This window comes from Scophthalmus maximus, chromosome 20 (genome assembly GCF_022379125.1).
Source record: "Scophthalmus maximus strain ysfricsl-2021 chromosome 20, ASM2237912v1, whole genome shotgun sequence".
Classification (NCBI taxonomy): domain Eukaryota; kingdom Metazoa; phylum Chordata; class Actinopteri; order Pleuronectiformes; family Scophthalmidae; genus Scophthalmus; species Scophthalmus maximus.
In genome coordinates this window covers 15,151,146-15,168,573 of record NC_061534.1, presented here as the reverse complement: position 1 = coordinate 15,168,573, position 17,428 = coordinate 15,151,146, and the positions used below count along the sequence as shown (strand labels likewise).

The window sequence follows — 17,428 nt, the reverse complement described above, 5'->3', positions numbered from 1 at the left end:
AGCATTTAAAGTGCATTGAGAGGGCTACAATAGCATTATCGTCTGCATACTGCAGCTCTGTGATGGATACGGTGGTGGTTCGACCCTTAGCAGTCCGTCAGTCCTGTACATAATTTCCACTCCCAGTGGCAGCTGGTTCCCTGTGAGATGGAGAATGGCTTCGATGAAGTTGGAGAACAGCGATGGAGCAATGACGCATCCCTGCTTTATTCTTGTGTCGACCTGAAAGGGTTCCGTCTCGTCTCCAAAACCAGTCAGTACAGTGGCAGACATGTTGTCGTGCAGCAGCCGCAGCACTCGGATGTATTTTTCTTGGCAGCCAATTTTTGCCAGGACCAGCCAGAGGGCCTGACGGTTGACTGAGTCAAAGGCTTTGGTGAGGTCTATGATGGCCATGTATCGAGGTTGATTCTGCTCCCGGCACTTTTCTTGCAACTGACGAGCAATGAAGATCATATCTGTGGTGCCTCTGTTTGGGCGGAATCCACTCTGAGACTCAGGTCTCAAGGATGCTTTCTGACAGGGGGATGAGTCTGTTGGCCAACACCCGAGCTAACGCCTTCCCAATTGTGGAGAGGAGGGAAATACCGCGGTAATTCCCACAGTCCACCTTGTTTCCCTTCTTAAAGAGGGAGATGACTAAAGCATCCTTCAGCTGTGCGGGGATTTCCTCTTTTTCACATATTTTGAGCAGTAGGGTGTGGATGTGTTCAAGGAGAACAGGTCTGCCTTTTTTCAGAACCTCAGCCGGGATGCCGTCAGGCCCAGCAGCCTTGTTGTTTTTCATGGTCCTGATAGCGTCCTGCACCTCTTCCAAAACGGGTGGTTCTCCCATACTCTCAATGATGGGCAGTTGAGGGAGTTGGTCCAGGGCCTCAAACTCAGGAGTAGTGTCCCTGTTCAGAAGCTCTTCATAGTGCTCCTTCCACCTGTGTGTTATTGCTTCCTTATCTTTCATCAGGGAGAGTTCATCCTTAGAGCGAAGGGGGGTTAGGCAGCGGTGGCTAGGGCCATATACCGCTCACGTGGCTTCAAAAAAGCCTCTGGTGTCTCCAGAGTCAGCAAGCTGTTGGATCTCCCGAGACCAAACTTGACTTGATCTGGTTAAACAAGGTTCACTGCCCAATCAAAAATTAAGCGGCAGATTTGTGTATTCTATAGAATCTTTAGGTACCACTATGAAAGAAAATTTCATTGCTCCTATTTCTTGTACACACACTGATTTCTCTGACTCACAACCACAGATAACTCTCAAACATTAATTTTTGTGGTCACCATTTTGTCTCATCAACCTAATGGGCAGGGATTTGATGTTAGCTCTAGGCATCAGTTTAATTTCGACCCCTAGTGGGCTCGAGGTTGTCAGGAATCATACATTTACACCTACCCACTCCACGATGTTAGCGTGCAACACACACACACACCCCTGTATGTACTGTATACCAATGGTTACTTCCTCTGCCTGCTTCACAACAGCTGACTGACATAGCACACACACTGGTGTGTCCCTCAGCGGAGTTTATGTCTCCCAGTTACCTACATTGTACCTCACACGTGTCACATGGACCTGACCCTGACTTTGAAAAAACGTTTTTTCATGACCTGAATGACTCTCTTAGTTGTTCTACACTGTTTTGGAACACTCACAAATGTGCCATTTCTGTTTCTTTTTCTCCCCGTCTTCTTGTCTTCTTTGTTTTTCATACATGATTCCCATCCACACATCTCACTGTCTAAGTTTCCAAATGATAGGTGGAGAGACCTGGGTCCATTCGTGTGGAACTGCTGTCAAATCACTGACTGGACATCCACATCTGACGATGAGGTCATGTATTCTCCCACTGAGGACGTTTATGAGACCTTATCACCTGACCACATTTGCACTGAGATCTGAGTATCTGTTTGATGACTGTGGTGACTCGCCTGTGACAACATGTCTTTCTGATTTCTCCACTGTCTCCCCAATTTTGCAGGAAGTACCTTCCTCACTGTGGGCTGCGCATAAGTATGACGTGGGACTCATCAAGAATGCTCAGCAAGTTGTCATCACTTCGAAATCTGATTTCAGACCACACAAACATCAGTATACATTAAAACAAGAAGCCATTGAAGGCATTAAACCTGTTTTTCATTCTCTGTTACAGGCTGGTTTAGTTGTCCCCTGTCCAGATTCTCCAGTGCGAACTCCCATCTTCCCTGTAAAGAAAATCAGGGACAAAGGCCAACCCACTGAATGGCGATTCGTCCAGGATCTGCAAAGAGTAAATGCAGCAGTCCATGCCAGAGCACGAGACGTGCCCAACCCCTACACCATTCTATCACAAATACCACCTGTAGCTAAGTGGTTTTCAGTTGTCGACCTTTCAAATGCTTAATTTAAGCGTCCCTGTGGAAAATAACAGTCAGTTCTGGTTCGCTCTCAATTTTGACGTCAAACCCTATACTTCTTAGAGTCACTTCAAGTCTCCCCAGGTTCTGCACTGCTCCAATATGTTGATGACATTTTGATTAATGCACCAACGAAGCAACAATGTGAATCTGACACTCTGTCTCTATTGCATCATCAAGCGGTGGAAGGCCATCAGGCAAGTTTGTCGAAACTCCAGTTTGTCAGACAGGAAGTTTGTTTTCTTGGTCACCAAATTTCAGGTGATGGCAAAACCCTCTCCCCAAAACGCATCGCTGCCATTGTTTCGATGCCCAGACCAATAACGAAGAAACAAATTATGTCATTTCTCGGCATGTGTTCTTATTGTCGTTGTTTCATCCCAAATTATTCACAGATGGAGGCCCCGCTCAGCACCCTCATCTACGGTAAAGCAAATTGAAACACTACCTCTAAAGGTTTTTTTTTGTTTTGATAGCCTAGCTGTAGTGGTTCTAAAGTTGACAATCTTGGCCTTTCCATCACTTCGGTCCAGAATAAAGTATCTCAACATCTACACCAGTTACCAAAATTTAATAAATTAAACTTTTTTTTTTCAGTCATTGTTACATCATGAGGTATTCACATTTACATATGGAAATTAGATACTGTATTTTCACAAATGTATAGAATGTAATGAGTGCAGATGATGTTCATGGACAAAAGAAGTGCAAATATAAAATTACCCACATAGAGGTAGGAAGAGAACTCAAACTAGACCTCTGGCTTTATACACTCAATTTAGTTTCCATTTTGGCAAGAGTTTATGTTTAACAGTAATATTGGCAGTTGACATAATCATTGCGTTAAATGTACTCAATGAATCCCCGATGTTGACCTGCAACAACCATCGAACAATATGGTCCCTCACTGTCCACCTCTGAAGTGCCACAAAGAACTTGTTTGATTCAGACATGCATGGAGTGGTTCTTCTCTTCATGCTCCTGGGTTCATCACGTCCTGCGGTCCAACTACAAACTCTTCTCAGAAACCTGTGTACTCCTCCTCGCTGCCCAAGGTGGGACTGGCACTAAATCGTTTGACATAGTCCAATCTTAACTTCACAACTGTTGTGTCCGGTGGATCACTTCCCAAGTCCTGGGTGATGGCCGGGTTCCCCTGGGGCATCAGCTGCTGAAAACTTTCCAATGTCGTGTATTCACTCGAAAAGGCAACAGGGGAACTCTGGAAGTCTGAGACGGCGTCTGTTGTGTCATCGGGTACGACGTGTCCGCCTGCATGCTCCGTGTCCAGGGTCCAGTTGCAAATCGCCTCTGATGAGTCTTCTTCATCTTCTTCATCTTCTTCATCTTTTGAGTCATGGAGGAGCAACAACACCGATGGAAGGACCACACCTTCTTTCTCGACTATCCGGAGACTATCTGTATCCCACTCTTCTACCGTTAGAGTTTTGATGGACTTTGATAGGAGTTCCTGAATGAAAGAAAAACAGAATCCACTCAAAAAATATCCTGAGCACACTGTAAGTTGAATTCTGAAGTCTTTTGTCAACAGCATGTATACCTAATTATTAAGTGTTTCATGAATATCTCCGATGAGGCTCATTAAAACAAATTGACTATTATTTTTTACACTTCTACAATGTTTAAAGTAAAACTAGTGGTGTATTCACTAAAGACACTGAGACCTACCATTTCCCAGGGTCCTTCTATTTTCTGCATTGCATTGCTATTTCCAGGATTGGGTATGCTGGGCCACAGGAAGACTTTTGCTCTAGATAAAGGAAAAGGAATAGGTTGAGTTTTGCAGAGTAAAACTAAAGTAGATGTTTGTTCGCTGATGTTAAGAACTGGTGAGTTTGTGCAACATACACTGAACAAAATTATAAACGAAACACTTTTGTTTTTGCCCCCATTATTCATGAGCTGAACTCAAAGATCTAAGACTTTTTCTATGTACACAAAAGGCTTATTTCTCTCAAATATTGTTCACAAATCTGTGTAAATCTGTGTCAGTGAGCATGAGATAATCCATCCACCTCACAGGCATATCAAGATGCTGATTAGACAGCATGATTATTGCACAGGTGTGCCTCAGGCTGGCCACAATAAAAGGCCACTCTGAAATGTGCACTTTTATCACACAGCAAAATGCCACAGATGTTGCAAGTTTTGAGGGAGCGTCAGTTGGCATGCAGACTGCAGGTATGTCTACCAGAGCTGTTGCCTGTAAATTGAATGTTCATTTCTCTACCACAAGCCGTCTCCAGAGAATTTGGCAGTAGATCCAACCGGCCACACAACCGCAGACCACATGTAACCACGCCAGCCCAGGACCTCCATATCCAGCATCTTCACCTCCAAGATCGTCTGAGACCAGCCCCCCGGTCAGCTGCTGCAACAATCGGTTTGCATAACCAAAGAATTTCTGCACAAACTGTCAGAGAGCGTCTCAGGGAAGCTCATCCGCATGCTCGTCGTCCTCATCGGGGTCTCGACCTGTCGTGTGGGTGAGCGGTTTGCTGATGTCAACGTTGTGGATCGAGTGGCCCATGGTGGTGGGGTTATGGTATGGACAGGCGTATGTTATGGACAAAGAACACAGGTGCATTTTATTGATGTCATTTTGAATGCACAGAGATACCGTGATGAGATCCTGAGGCCCATTGTTGTGCCATTCATCAACGACCATCACCTCATGTTGCAGCATGATAATGCACGGCCCCATGTTGCAAGGATCTGTACACAATTCCTGGAAGCTGAAAACATCCCAGTTCTTGCATGGCCGGCATACTCACCGGACATGTTGCCCACTGAGCATGTTTGGGATGCTCTGGATAGGCGTATACGACAGCGTGTTCCAGGTCCTGCCAATATCCAGCAACTTCGCACAGCCATTGAAGAGGAGTGGACCAACATTCCACAGGCCACAATCAACAACCTGATCAACTCTATGCGAAGGAGATGTGTTGCAAATGGTGGTCACACCAAATACGGACTGGTTTCCACCCCCCCTCTCGGACCCCACCAATACAGTAAAACTGCACATTTCAGAGTGGCCTTTTATTGTGGCCAGCCTGAGGCACACCTGTGCAATAATCATGCTGTCTAATCAGCATCTTGGTATGCCAAACCTGTGAGGTGGATGGATTATCTCGTGCTCACTGACACAGATTTAGACAGATTTGTGAACAATATTTGAGAGGAATAAGCCGTTTGTGTACATAGAAAAAGTCTTAGATCTTTGAGTTCAGCTCATGAAAAATGGGGGCAAAAACAAAAGTGTTGCATTTATAATTTTGTTCAGTGTACATTTGAGATGGTTTCTGTACCTTTTTATTATCACGGATCCAAAAATCACAACAGCAAAGATAACGATAAGGCCACTTAGATTGGGATCAATATATCCTTTAGGAAGAAAAAAGTGTGGCAGAAAAGATACACAATTAGTAAAGATGTAACTTCTAATAAAAATATACTGTAAATATACAAAATTTTATTTTATTTAAAAGAGAAAACTTGTAGGATCGATAAAACCTTGATTGTTTGTTATGAAGATGCACGCTGCACTTCGTACGCCTGCTCCTGCCTGGGTGATACCGGATATCTGGACCTGGTACATTGCGCCTCCTTTGAGATCCCACAACTCATAGGTGTCGAACCGCGGATCCACGGTGATATCTGACAAGTGTGACAGTTTTCACTACATTACAAAGGCAACTTGGAACTCATCTGCTTTTCCAAACACTATATTGTTATTTCAGAATAGTGTCTAGCCATTCGAGCAGCGAGGCTCTAAGGTATGGCAGTGTCAGTTATTGGTCAAGGCTGAAACAACAGCTAATGTATGGAGAGAGAGAAAAAAACACATTTGTCTAAAATACTTTGGCTGACGACCAAATGCCTGTAAAATCAACAACATGGTGAACTGTACTTGCTAAACAGCAGCTGTCAGTACCAGCGTGTTCGTGTGTTAGGATTAGCATTCAGCTCAAAGCCCTGCTGTGCGTGGATGCAGCCTCAGCTGCTGGCCACTGCTGTAGACAACATTTGAATGTCAAATTTCCAAAGAAACACAATTTCACGTTGGCAAATGCTGTAATCTAGGTAGAAACGTTGGTGGGGATGAGCGATTGCTGTAACCAGTAGATCGATGGGCGCCCTAATGTGTTGAACCCTATTTCTGACTACTGTAACCGTAGCATTTACATACGAGAATAGATTTGACATTTATACAGTACAGGATGACCAACCAACATTGATAAACTAGTCCCAACCAGAAAGCATGTTTATAGACTCAAATCTCACAGTGGGTCAGCCAAATTTCCCGGTTCTGGGACGAATAAAGAAATATGTTCTTTTATGCAAACCATCCAATTCTCTATCAGACCACTAAAGCCTTAACTCAACAGCTAATGTTGTCTTCACTGAGGCTCCAATTCTTCTGCATGTGAATTTAAGTAGACAATGGAAGTGAAGCCAGTGTAATGACCTGGAAATTGAAATTATGGTTTCTATTCATGGATTAGCCAAAACAACATGTATAGGTTAGTGACTTACTTCTCTCTGTACTTGTCCCCCGGTGGTGGTACTCGGCGTAGTGGATCATGTAACCCAGCAGGAAGCCTCGGACGTCTTCCTCCGGGATGGACGACCACTGCAGCACCACCGAATTCAGCGTCACATTGTAGCTGCTGATGCTGGGAGCGCTGACCGGCGCTGAGCACCCACAATATCAAGGAGTCAGTCTCTTTTGTCACGGACAGGATAAGAAGTAACTCGCAGTACTGGCCTATTTTTTTCTCATTATAACCCCCGAACTTTACCCAAGTTTGGGACATTGCTCTAAGAGGAAAATATTGGTTGGTCAGCCAACAATTTTGGTCCAGACTGAAAATTTCAACACCAATCGATTGATTGTCACACAATATTATACATTCATGGTCCCCAGAGAATGGACCTTAATGACTCTCTCCAGTGCCACCAGCAGGTTGATATGACAAACATCTCACAACTGTTGGGTGGATTGCTATGAAATCAGACTTTCAAGGAGTGTCTATGTCGATCCCCTCACTTTTCACAGTCATCATTCAAGGTCAAGGCTGCTTGTATTGTGATGGACTATTAGTCCAAATCATTTCAAGTACATTGTCGTGCAAAATCAGAAATACTAGAAATGTATAGAGAGACTTTCACTTACATCCTTCGACGAAATAGAACTGAGTAGACCCATAGGTGCTCTCACTCCCATTGATGTACTTGATGTTGCAGGTCTCCTTCTCTGGTCGTGTGTGTAGACTGATGCTGTATCTCTTGTAAGGCTCCAAAGGCGCTGGTTATTGGACATAACCATATGGATTATAGCTCAGAGGCAGAAAACAAAATATATTTAATCGCATAACAAAAACATCCCTGTCTCATAGTGATTATGTTTATATGGCCTACTACTAAGTCGCAACAGCAGATTTTGAGAGAAATACAATTTTGTTCCCTTTATTTTTTTACGAAGAAACATAGTAACCATTCGCAAAACATTAAATTTAATTCGATGTCCCACAACTACTTTGCTTATAGCAACTAAAGCATGATTAATGTTTGCATGGTCTTGTTTAGATCCTCAGTCCTTTGTTAAGGATATGGTAGAGATTACAGTTGTGGTTTCATATTTAAAACGTCAACTGTGACTTACTGCACTATCAACGTTTGAGTGAAACCTTTTACTTAACTTAACTTTTCTTAAACTTTATCTACTTAATTTTCTCTTATAAACATTAACCACAAGTGGGGCTCAAGACGTGAATCCTGGTCTACAGTGTAAAGACCTGCACTTTGAACAAAAATGTTTGACTTCCTTCAGTTAAAAGAAAAGAAAAGAAAAAAGGCCACAGAACATGATCATCCTGCAAACACGATTTCGCCCAAATGTACCATGTAGATGGAATTTCGAGGAGACTGAGCTGACCAAAAATACGTTAACGTCTACACACCTGGTAAAGGGGATAAGGTCCTCCAGTTGTTTGCGTTCTGATAAAAGGACATGGATGCTGCTTTATGTCCCTTTTGCCTCCACTCCACAGAATAGCAGACATAGGTCTTGATCACATCATCTTTCCAGTACACAGTAAAAGATGTATTGCTGTGGACTGTCACGTTCAGCTTCCCCGCTGCAATACATAAGGATGCAAAATGTATAGTTTTTAATCAAATCTAAATCTAAACTGTAGACTATATAATGATTTTGAAAGGGGAAAACTTTGCTGCTCCAAAAGTCTTAACTTTTCAGGAGCGAAAACCAGACTTGATCTAGATCACTTAAATTTGACAGTGCAAGTTATGCAAGTGAGTACTTACCGGGAGCGTCCTGTCGCTGTGGTATTGTCTGGCCTACAGGTGGGGAGGTGCTGGCACTGTTGACAGCACTGATGTTGAGATGGTACGCTGAGTGGGAGAGAACCAGTCTGATCTCAGGCTGAGCGGTCCTCATCTGCTCGCACGGAGCCTCTCCCGATGCTTTACCAATGGTCACGTAGTAGCCATCGTGCGGCACTGTGGCAGGAAACTAACAAACAGGGCCCTTCTATTATGATATTAACATCAGTTATGACTATGCCGAAGATATGTATTTGCGGTCGAAAATTTAAAATCACCTTCCAGTTTAGAGATAGCAGCCTGCTGCCTTTTTTCTCTGCAATGTCAGTATCTTCAAGCTTCACAATGACAGGCTGTGCCGTCAGTTCTGAAAGGAGACATCGAGCTACTTCAATATGAGGAACAATATCTCAGATTTAACTTCTTTTTCCTGTTACTATAATAATTTAGTGGACTATTAACACTGTTCTGTTATCTGTTTCTCGATATTTATTATTCATTATTATTATTTATCAAAGTTACATTTACCACAACTTCAGAATAGACAGGAATGTCTTAACCTTTTTTTTTGAAATTCTATATTAAGATAAAAACAATAAAGTTGAAACAGACTGACCTGGTGGGACAGTGTACCTCTCACTCCATGGGCACTGTGAGCATTTATCATTAGTGACACATTGTATTTGTAAAGTGTAGAACAGGGAGGAGTTTAGATTCTCCACTGCACATCTCTCTCCATTTTGGGATTTTACTGGTGGCTGTGGACAACATAGAAATATAATCATGCCAAGAGTAAGTATAAAAACCATGAATTCACTTATTTATTTTTTAATATTAGATATTTCATCCTCAGTTATTGCTGTAACCCTAACCTGACCTCCTCCTAATTACCCTGACCTGACACGAGATGGAGCTGTGATGACTTAGCTCCACCACTAGATGGCAATGACACAAGCCCCTGAGGCCTTTTCAGCAGTTCTGGCATTTCTAGCTGGAAGTGCATGTTTGTCCATCTTTATGAAGCTCCCCGTGCAGGGCGCGACTTTTTCAGGTCCGCCGTCTCCATGCCCCGAATATATTTGGGGAAGGGGGGGTGCTGTGAAAATGTATGTCACCTTATGCAAATGAGATTTGGCCCTGACTAGCAAGGCATATTTTTACAAGGCCGCAGTGAGGAAGCCAGGGGCCGCCCTCTTTGAGGTTTTTGAACTTTATAAGATGTCCTCACATTGCCTGCTACCACGGGGCTGTTTTCTAAAATGAAATAGTAAAATGTCTCAACAACTATTGGAAAATAGTAAAAATCTGTGTATGTCCAACACTGTCTTCATGACAAAATTGCTGCAAAACGAATGACGCTCGCATCTACTTCCGTCTCACTTTCTGTTAAGTGTTAATTAAGTAATTGCTCATAGTCAGTGATTAAACATTATACCTGCTATACATCAGCATGGTAGTATCGTCATTGTGAGTAAGTTTGCATGCTGATATTAAGATACTGTAGCATATTGTATCTCCTGTGCGTCCAAAAACATTGTTCTAGGTTGCTTGTGTATCAGTTGAATCCACCCAGCAGGATTCGACATGTGCATTGGAAACTTAGTTATTGATTCCATTTAAAAGGCGCACATCTCTGGACTGGACGGAAGCCTCCTGAAGTTCAGCATTCACCTGTGTGGTGTCATGAGTTACACACGTCAGTATTTTGTGTTAACAGCTGTTCAACGCTGACCTGGATCCACAGCAGGCTGCCCAGCGCCTTATACCTCACAGAGAAATACTTGACGGCCTTTTCGTCTTCCGGCAGCCAGCTCACATGCACATCTAGTGTTCTGGACCGTCGACTGAAGGACACATTGTGTGGCGGATCACATCTCACTGAAATATAAAGGAGTATTATGCATGTCCAGATCATCAAAAAGAGATGAATAAAAACAAAGAAATTAATTTTGGTGGACTTACACAGGCTCCTTGGTAGAGCACTGAAAACTGCCTTTGTGCAATTTGTTGATTCGCCGTTTTCAAAAACCTCAGCAATTATATTGTCATTTTCAAATACCTTGATTTCTTTTAAGAATTCTTTGATGTTGTTGTAAGTTTTGCAAGGTCTTTTGTTTCTGGAAGGAGAAATAAAAATTACATTTTGATGGTTATTATCAATGGTCATATGTTAAGTGTTTATGAGCTAAGAAGGGGAAATGTAAAACCCACTAGCAGAAGAAATGTGGTGCTACTTACTGTTGTATGATGAGCGTGTATGTCTTTTCTGATGAGTGGTTTCCGGGTCTCCACACACACATTTTTGTAAGATGACTATATTTACCAAAGCACTGTAAATCATGGACTCCATCTGAAAGAGAGGCACCACACAGTAATGATAAAAAGTGCCCAGTCTTTAATGTGATGTCACAGCTGAGGACTCAACTTGGGATGAGTCAGATGTATTTATTTTGATAAATCTTTGGGTAATATATCTTCATGGTCGAATGCACTTATTGTCAGTTGCTTTGGACAAACGCGTCGGCTAAATGACTGTAATGTAATGTATTTACATTACCTGGGTGAAGGACACATTTGGAAACAAAATCCCTTGACTTGCATTTCACTGGAACAAAGTATGAATATGGTTTGAAACTTGATCAATATCCTCAGATGTTTTTGTGAAAATTTTACAGGAATTCTTTGTTTCACATTGGAAAGACACAACTCCAAATATGATGCCACTCTTTACGTTATGTTTGAAGAGGCACTTGATGACATCTGTGCAGGAGGATAATGCTATTCCTCTAAGAAAAATTATATTTAAGAGGATAGAACCAAGATGTTGCCTACCTTTTGATGCTTGAACATGAGAGGAGAGAGTAGTGCAATAAGCAAACATCAGACCTTGAGTGTGGACAACAGCGGAAAGAAGATTTAATCAAAAGCTCTGAATTTTTTGAAGAAGTCAATTTCACTACAAAATGAAAGAAAAAGAGGACAACATCTTCAAAAATACCAAAAGTTATATAGCAATACTTACCAAGGATGAAAAGATGTGAATGGCCTGCACAGGAGGAGCATCTCAAGTCCAAGAAATCAAACTGGAATCCACGACCAACCATGTCTCCTGGGACTGACTGAAAGACTGAAACCAAGAGAGAGGTTGTGAGTCTCACACGCACAATCTGCTGCCATTCACAGACGTGATGCACACAGAGGACTCCCACTTGAGAATGAGCGAAAAGGAAATATAGTTGGGGAGTTACACACTCAGTGTCGAGGGGCGGGGACACATTTTGTCACAAAGGCAAAGAACTTACTGTAGGTCCCCTGGAGTTTAGAGAAAAAAGCAACGGTTGTCTTCTCTGCACTTCTTCTTTCCACAAATAGAGACGGCACCATTTCACATGACAAATTCACTTGGATATGTAAAAAGGTTTTTCTACAAACCAGGGGAAGTAACTGTCTCGTGCTTTACATTGTTTCAATAAATTTCTCTTTTCATTGAGACACTACTGTAAACGAGTCTCCTTCTGTTCACCTGTGGCTCAGAGCACGAAGACAGATTACGTTTTATCCCCGTGAATCCAGGAACTCTAGGAAATGTTTGCTCTCAAAGATCTGAATGTAATTTTCATTTCACACATGACTGGCGAATGTTTCACTTTGAATAAGAGGAGGAGTCATTTGTTTTTCAGAAATGATTCAGAGAACAGACCTGCTTCTTTATCAGTTTCTAAACCAGAAAGATCTGCAGTGAAATGGAAATATCGCTGTAGAGCGAGGGCCACAGTTTTCCTGTAAGTTGACAGTAATCACACTTATTTTAAATGCAAGAAGGTGACTTGATGTAGTGCACATGATTACAGAAAATACTAAATCACTTTGCCACTCACATGTCACAAGACGTCAAGTATTTTTCATGTATATTTAAAATTATGTTATATGACATTTCAATATTTTTTTATGTCAAAAAAAGTTTGTTTTGGTTTGTTTTCAAGAAAATAACTTCTCGTCTCAAATGAATTACAGAACATTTCACAAGTAGCTAATATCAGACATGTTTACAGACATTTAAAACACTCTGCTTTTAATAATGCTGCGTCTGATATGTTTAACTTCCATTACCTAATTTTTTTTTAAATTCCTAAAATTTCTAACTACACCTTGTGTCTCATTCAAAAAACAATAATCTACGAAAATGCTCATATTTTAAATTAACTACATAATTCTGCACTGTGGCTGGCTATCATCAACACATTTTAAAGGGGATAAGTATTTGAAGTCATAATCAATTACTTTTTCAAATAAACCAGGTGGGGAAAAAATTAGATTTCTGTGTAATTATCATCTACCATAGTCATTATGTATGTGTGACTGCCATGTGTGAGACCACTATTGAAATGTTGAGACTGGATTGATTCAATTACAATGGAATTCACAGAAAGGTGCAACTTAACCAAAAGGGAACAGAGCTTAAAATATTCAGTTTACACATTGAGATGTTCCTTTCTTTCCTGCGTCCACCTGGTGGTTTTGTGAATTATTAGCCATTACTTGAAGTACAATTTTTAAATCTCCCCTCTGCAAACAAATGTGCTTTGCTTCTTGTTACTTGGATGTTTGACCTTCACTGTGCAGTTTGACACCAGAAGGCTTTTTTCATTCATTCATTTATTCATTCATTCAGACCTAGTTTGAAAGCTTATCGTGGTCCTATGGTCATCTTCTCTCAACATTTGTATATTCATAGATGATGACGTTTTAAACTAGTTTTAATAGTTTGAATTATTACTCAAGGCGTAGTATTTTTTTACATCAAAAATCTGGTTTTAGGATTTGGGCTTTTAGTAAAAATCTGCATTTTGAAAATATGATATTTTTTTCATACTTCTGTGACAGCAATCTTTAACAACATTGGAAAATATGAATAACTCTTTAGTGTGATCAACTACTGAACAAACAGTTGTGATGAAATTGTTTTCGCAACTGCTTTTTCCAAGGTCAAAAATGTATTTTGGACCTCAGCCATTGTATCATTAATAGAAGTTCAATGTTTTACATGAGCTTCACATAATGATATTGAATTCAAGAGATGCCATTTATCATTTTGTACAAGAAATCTATATCCAACAACTGTATGCTTGGTTTGTATTTGAAGGCCACTGGTTGCTTAACTGCGTGGGCAAGCTGGCTGTTACGCTCTTGGAGCCGTACAGTGGGGGATAAGAGGCAGGCAGCACCTGAGCCTGGACCAGCAGGCTCAGTGACACCAAACACATTAAGAACTACATCAAGGAAACAACAAGCGCATGTATGTGCTGTCATGTGTATTTTTGGAGGGGGGAAACATAGAAACAGACACACGCATGTATTTTTTGCTTCATGTTCCTCCTTCAGGGGTGAACAGTAAACACAGGAAGTTCATTTGACACTTCACCGACTTCAGGCCTATAGGACCTCATTAACGCTGTTTATCGTGATCCTCATCTCAGAACTGTACTGTCGCACCCCACCAGCTGTGCAGCAAAGTGTGAACCTCGGTTGTTGTTGTTGTTGCCTGAACCTCATCTTTGTGCGCTGTCTGCCACTGTTTCAAATTTAGTGTTTGAAGGTCAACTATTTTTTAAATCTCAGAAATGCATTTACATAGGCATTCAGTGTATACAAACTAGGGGATCTGAGAGGATCAGATCTTTTCTGTAAAAGGTGAAAATGATTCAAATTAGAACAGAACATCAAAGATCCTTATCACAGGAAATCAAATTTCCGCTAAACAAGTAAATGCCTGTGAACTCATTTGTAAATTTCCCCCACCTTAACTTTTCAATTTATCATCGTACGATCAGTGCTGTGCTGCAACCCACTCGTGGGCAGCAAGACTTGAATGACTTTCTCTCGCAGCGTTCTGCTTCGATCAGAATCCTAGTTTAACAGTGAATGGCAAACACACGATTATATCTTTTTTTAAATGTAAGATCTGACCTTGACACATAACTGTTATTTAATACAACTGCACATAAAACTGAGAAGGGACCTGCTCAGGACTGTATTCAAAAATGGGTTTGTCAATTTTGGGCTTGTGCATCAAAAACAGTGGGGCTTGTAGTGTCAAATATTATAACTGAAACAGCCGAAGAATAGCATGCATTTTGTGTTTAAGAAGAGGAGCTTGTGAGGTCAGTGGCTTTCTGCAAACTCTTTTCTTCAGCATCAGCACACAGTACCCTCCAGTGGAGAGTCTCCGTGTGAACACATCTACTGTATATGAGACATATGAGAGAGACAATTCAATACACTGCAGGGCTCAACATATCTCTCATATTTTAAGATTACCCCTCAAATTCATAGAGACATGCATAGAGTTATAAGGAGAATTTTCATAGAGTAGTGTTAATACAAAGCAATCCAACAGTCCATACTAGGACCAACAGTTCATGTCTGATCCCCTTGACCACCACGTGACTAATGCTGTCAAGACAACCATGGCAACTACATTTTTGTTTGTCTTTAAATTTAAAAAAAGCCGCTAAAGATAGTGATAAAATTACACGGCTGTCTTCTTCATAACTGCTACATACACAGAAAGATGTTAAATCAATCAATCAATTAACTCAATTGCATTTCATTACTAAATCAGAGCTTGATTCGTGTTGAGATTCGGAGAGATATGGGTGAGGACAAAACAAAGACCCTGACAGCAGCGATGTGGCTGTGCAGACAGGCAGGCCAGCGATTTACAGCAGATCTGTTTGAATGTCAACACTTTCTCCACATCAGGTTGTCAACACTGGGTCAAGGACTGACTGTGAATAATGGCCCAACACTCAGGAGTCTGTTTACTCTATCGAGCTTAGTGTGCCATGACCTAATGTGATGGTGATTATAAAGGGAGGAAGCTGTTCGAGGATCACTGCAAATGGAGCTCAGGGAGGCCTATGTCAGGGAGGCCTATGAGGGCAGTATGTGCTGTTGACTGTCAACTTGTTCTGGACAAATATGGGTTGGATGCTGTTCTTTTAAGACAATTCAGGCAGTGTGAGTGTGTGTGTGTATGTGTACTGCAGGTTTCACGTGTGTATACAAACGTGTGGACATCATACATGGTCTAGTCCAGTATCAACAAAAGTCAGTAATGATACGTTTACTGGTGGTAAGGGATCCTCCTTTATCTCTTATTTGAGACAAATAAAAAGAAGATGGTTTAATTGCAATTTTACAAAAGAAAAGCTAAAATGGAAGAAATAAACACTGAATTTGAGGAGAAAATGACTACGCGATTATTAATTGAAATGATCTGTCCATGCAGCAAGGTAATTTTACTTGTCAAGAAATATTGAAATAAGACACATTCATGATTAATTCAAGAATATACATGAAATCAAAACATAGAAAAAAGTAAATAATAAAAAACAAGATAATTAGAATTCTTCATGTATGTTGTACACTATTTGAAATTTGTGTATGACCTCAGAGAAAAGGCATATGCCTGTATCAAAAAATAGATAGTGAACAATGCACTGAACTGGTGCCTCACTTCTCCTTTTTGTAGTTTATAGTTACTGCAGATATTTGTGCAAGTTGGCCCTCTAGTGGTCCCTCTCTGCAGAAAACACAATCAAGTCAAGTACCGTCTATGAATACAAAACAATGTAATCCAAAGGTTTACCAGTTAATACCAACAACTGCGTCTCTGTGAAATCTTCAAATAGCAATTTTCATGGCCATGGTGGGAAAAAACATTTCTGAGAAACAAAAGCAATAAATATGATCAGCTTATGCCTGTTTTTATTTTTGAAAGAGCAGATAATGTCCAGCAGAGGATAGAAGACTAAACAAATCATCCCCCACACAAACACAATCCCCCCTTCGCTGATGGTTATCCCAGCTCGAGAAAGTGGAGAGAGCACATTAAATTGGTTGATACAAATCTCAGCCTCATCAGACTTTTTTTTTTTAATGCCTGCTTATGCTTTAAATTCATACAATTCTACACTTACACTTGTGAAAGTTGCCCATGACTCTTTTCCTCGGAGCTGCTCTTCAGTAGCTGTCCGGAGTTCATTGCCTTGAATGTCCTGTTATAGTCTAGTATTTTTTTTGCAGAAACAAGTATCATAAAACCATCTCTGACTGACATTCAGTTGTAGTCAGTTATTAAAAGTAAGATAACCCTCGTAATGTAACCTTCCCCTTCCAAGCATGTAGGAGAACCTGTGTGTGTCTATTTCAGTCTAAATGGGGCCATAATTTACAAAATTATCATCATGCTGTATTGAAGAAACTAGATTAAGTTTAAAACCATAAGCTCCCCAGGAAAATGTTTACTGACGTTATCAATCATGTGAGAAGTAAAGTCATTTTCACATAGATTTCTATAGAAACTGAATTGTTTTTGCAACTAGTGGAGTTGCCCCCTGCTGGTCATTCGAGAGAATAAAGGTTCCAGGCACTTTAACGAGGGGGGAAGTTTCTAAGTTTTTCATGCAACACCACTGCTTATAACAGAGTACGGCAACATTTTAGCACTTTCCCCCATCTCTGATTGAATCCATTAAAGACAGTGGACAGGCCGTGCCGTGCCGTGCCTCTATAGATGGTTAAAACTTGCCTCCAGCGCTGATCTGATTGGTCCGCCCTCGCACGCTGTGGGCGTGGTTTATTTTTGGGCACCGGGCTCTACTTGTGCGTG

The 17,428-nt window shown here is 41.1% G+C and overlaps 1 protein-coding gene across 3 annotated transcripts; it reads right to left on the bottom strand.

Moving 5' to 3' along the window:
• Nucleotides 1-2,944: 2,944 nt before the first annotated feature.
• Nucleotides 2,945-11,979, bottom strand: LOC118285252 (interleukin-31 receptor subunit alpha). Of its 3 annotated transcripts, XM_035608762.2 has the most exons (16): nt 11,777-11,978; nt 11,587-11,640; nt 11,312-11,359; nt 10,993-11,104; nt 10,717-10,871; nt 10,487-10,632; nt 9,371-9,512; nt 9,033-9,121; nt 8,737-8,944; nt 8,373-8,549; nt 7,586-7,717; nt 6,946-7,104; nt 5,923-6,066; nt 5,718-5,793; nt 4,078-4,159; nt 2,945-3,859 (listed from the first exon to the last, which is right to left on the bottom strand). In XM_035608762.2, exons 1-16 carry the CDS (start codon nt 11,856-11,858, stop codon nt 3,410-3,412), a joined length of 2,256 nt encoding a protein of 751 aa, XP_035464655.2. In that variant the 5' UTR covers nt 11,859-11,978; the 3' UTR covers nt 2,945-3,409. The 3 variants fall into 3 exon arrangements, with proteins under 3 accessions (XP_035464655.2, XP_035464654.2, XP_047185518.1); XM_035608761.2 differs by having other exon boundaries at nt 10,487-10,871; nt 11,777-11,979; XM_047329562.1 differs by lacking the exon at nt 11,312-11,359 and having other exon boundaries at nt 10,487-10,871; nt 11,777-11,979.
• Between the last annotated feature and the right edge of the window lie 5,449 nt (nt 11,980-17,428).

Coding starts and splice junctions, on each gene's coding strand:
- LOC118285252 (XM_035608761.2), bottom strand. CDS start 11,858: ATGGTTGGTCGTGGATTCCAGTTTGATTTCTTGGACTTGAGATGCTCC. Junction 11,105..11,311: donor CAAATGTGTCCTTCACCCAG/GTAATGTAAATA, acceptor CCTCTCTTTCAG/ATGGAGTCCATGATTTACAG. Junction 7,105..7,585: donor GTTCTATTTCGTCGAAGGAT/GTAAGTGAAAGT, acceptor GTGGGTGCTCAG/CGCCGGTCAGCGCTCCCAGC.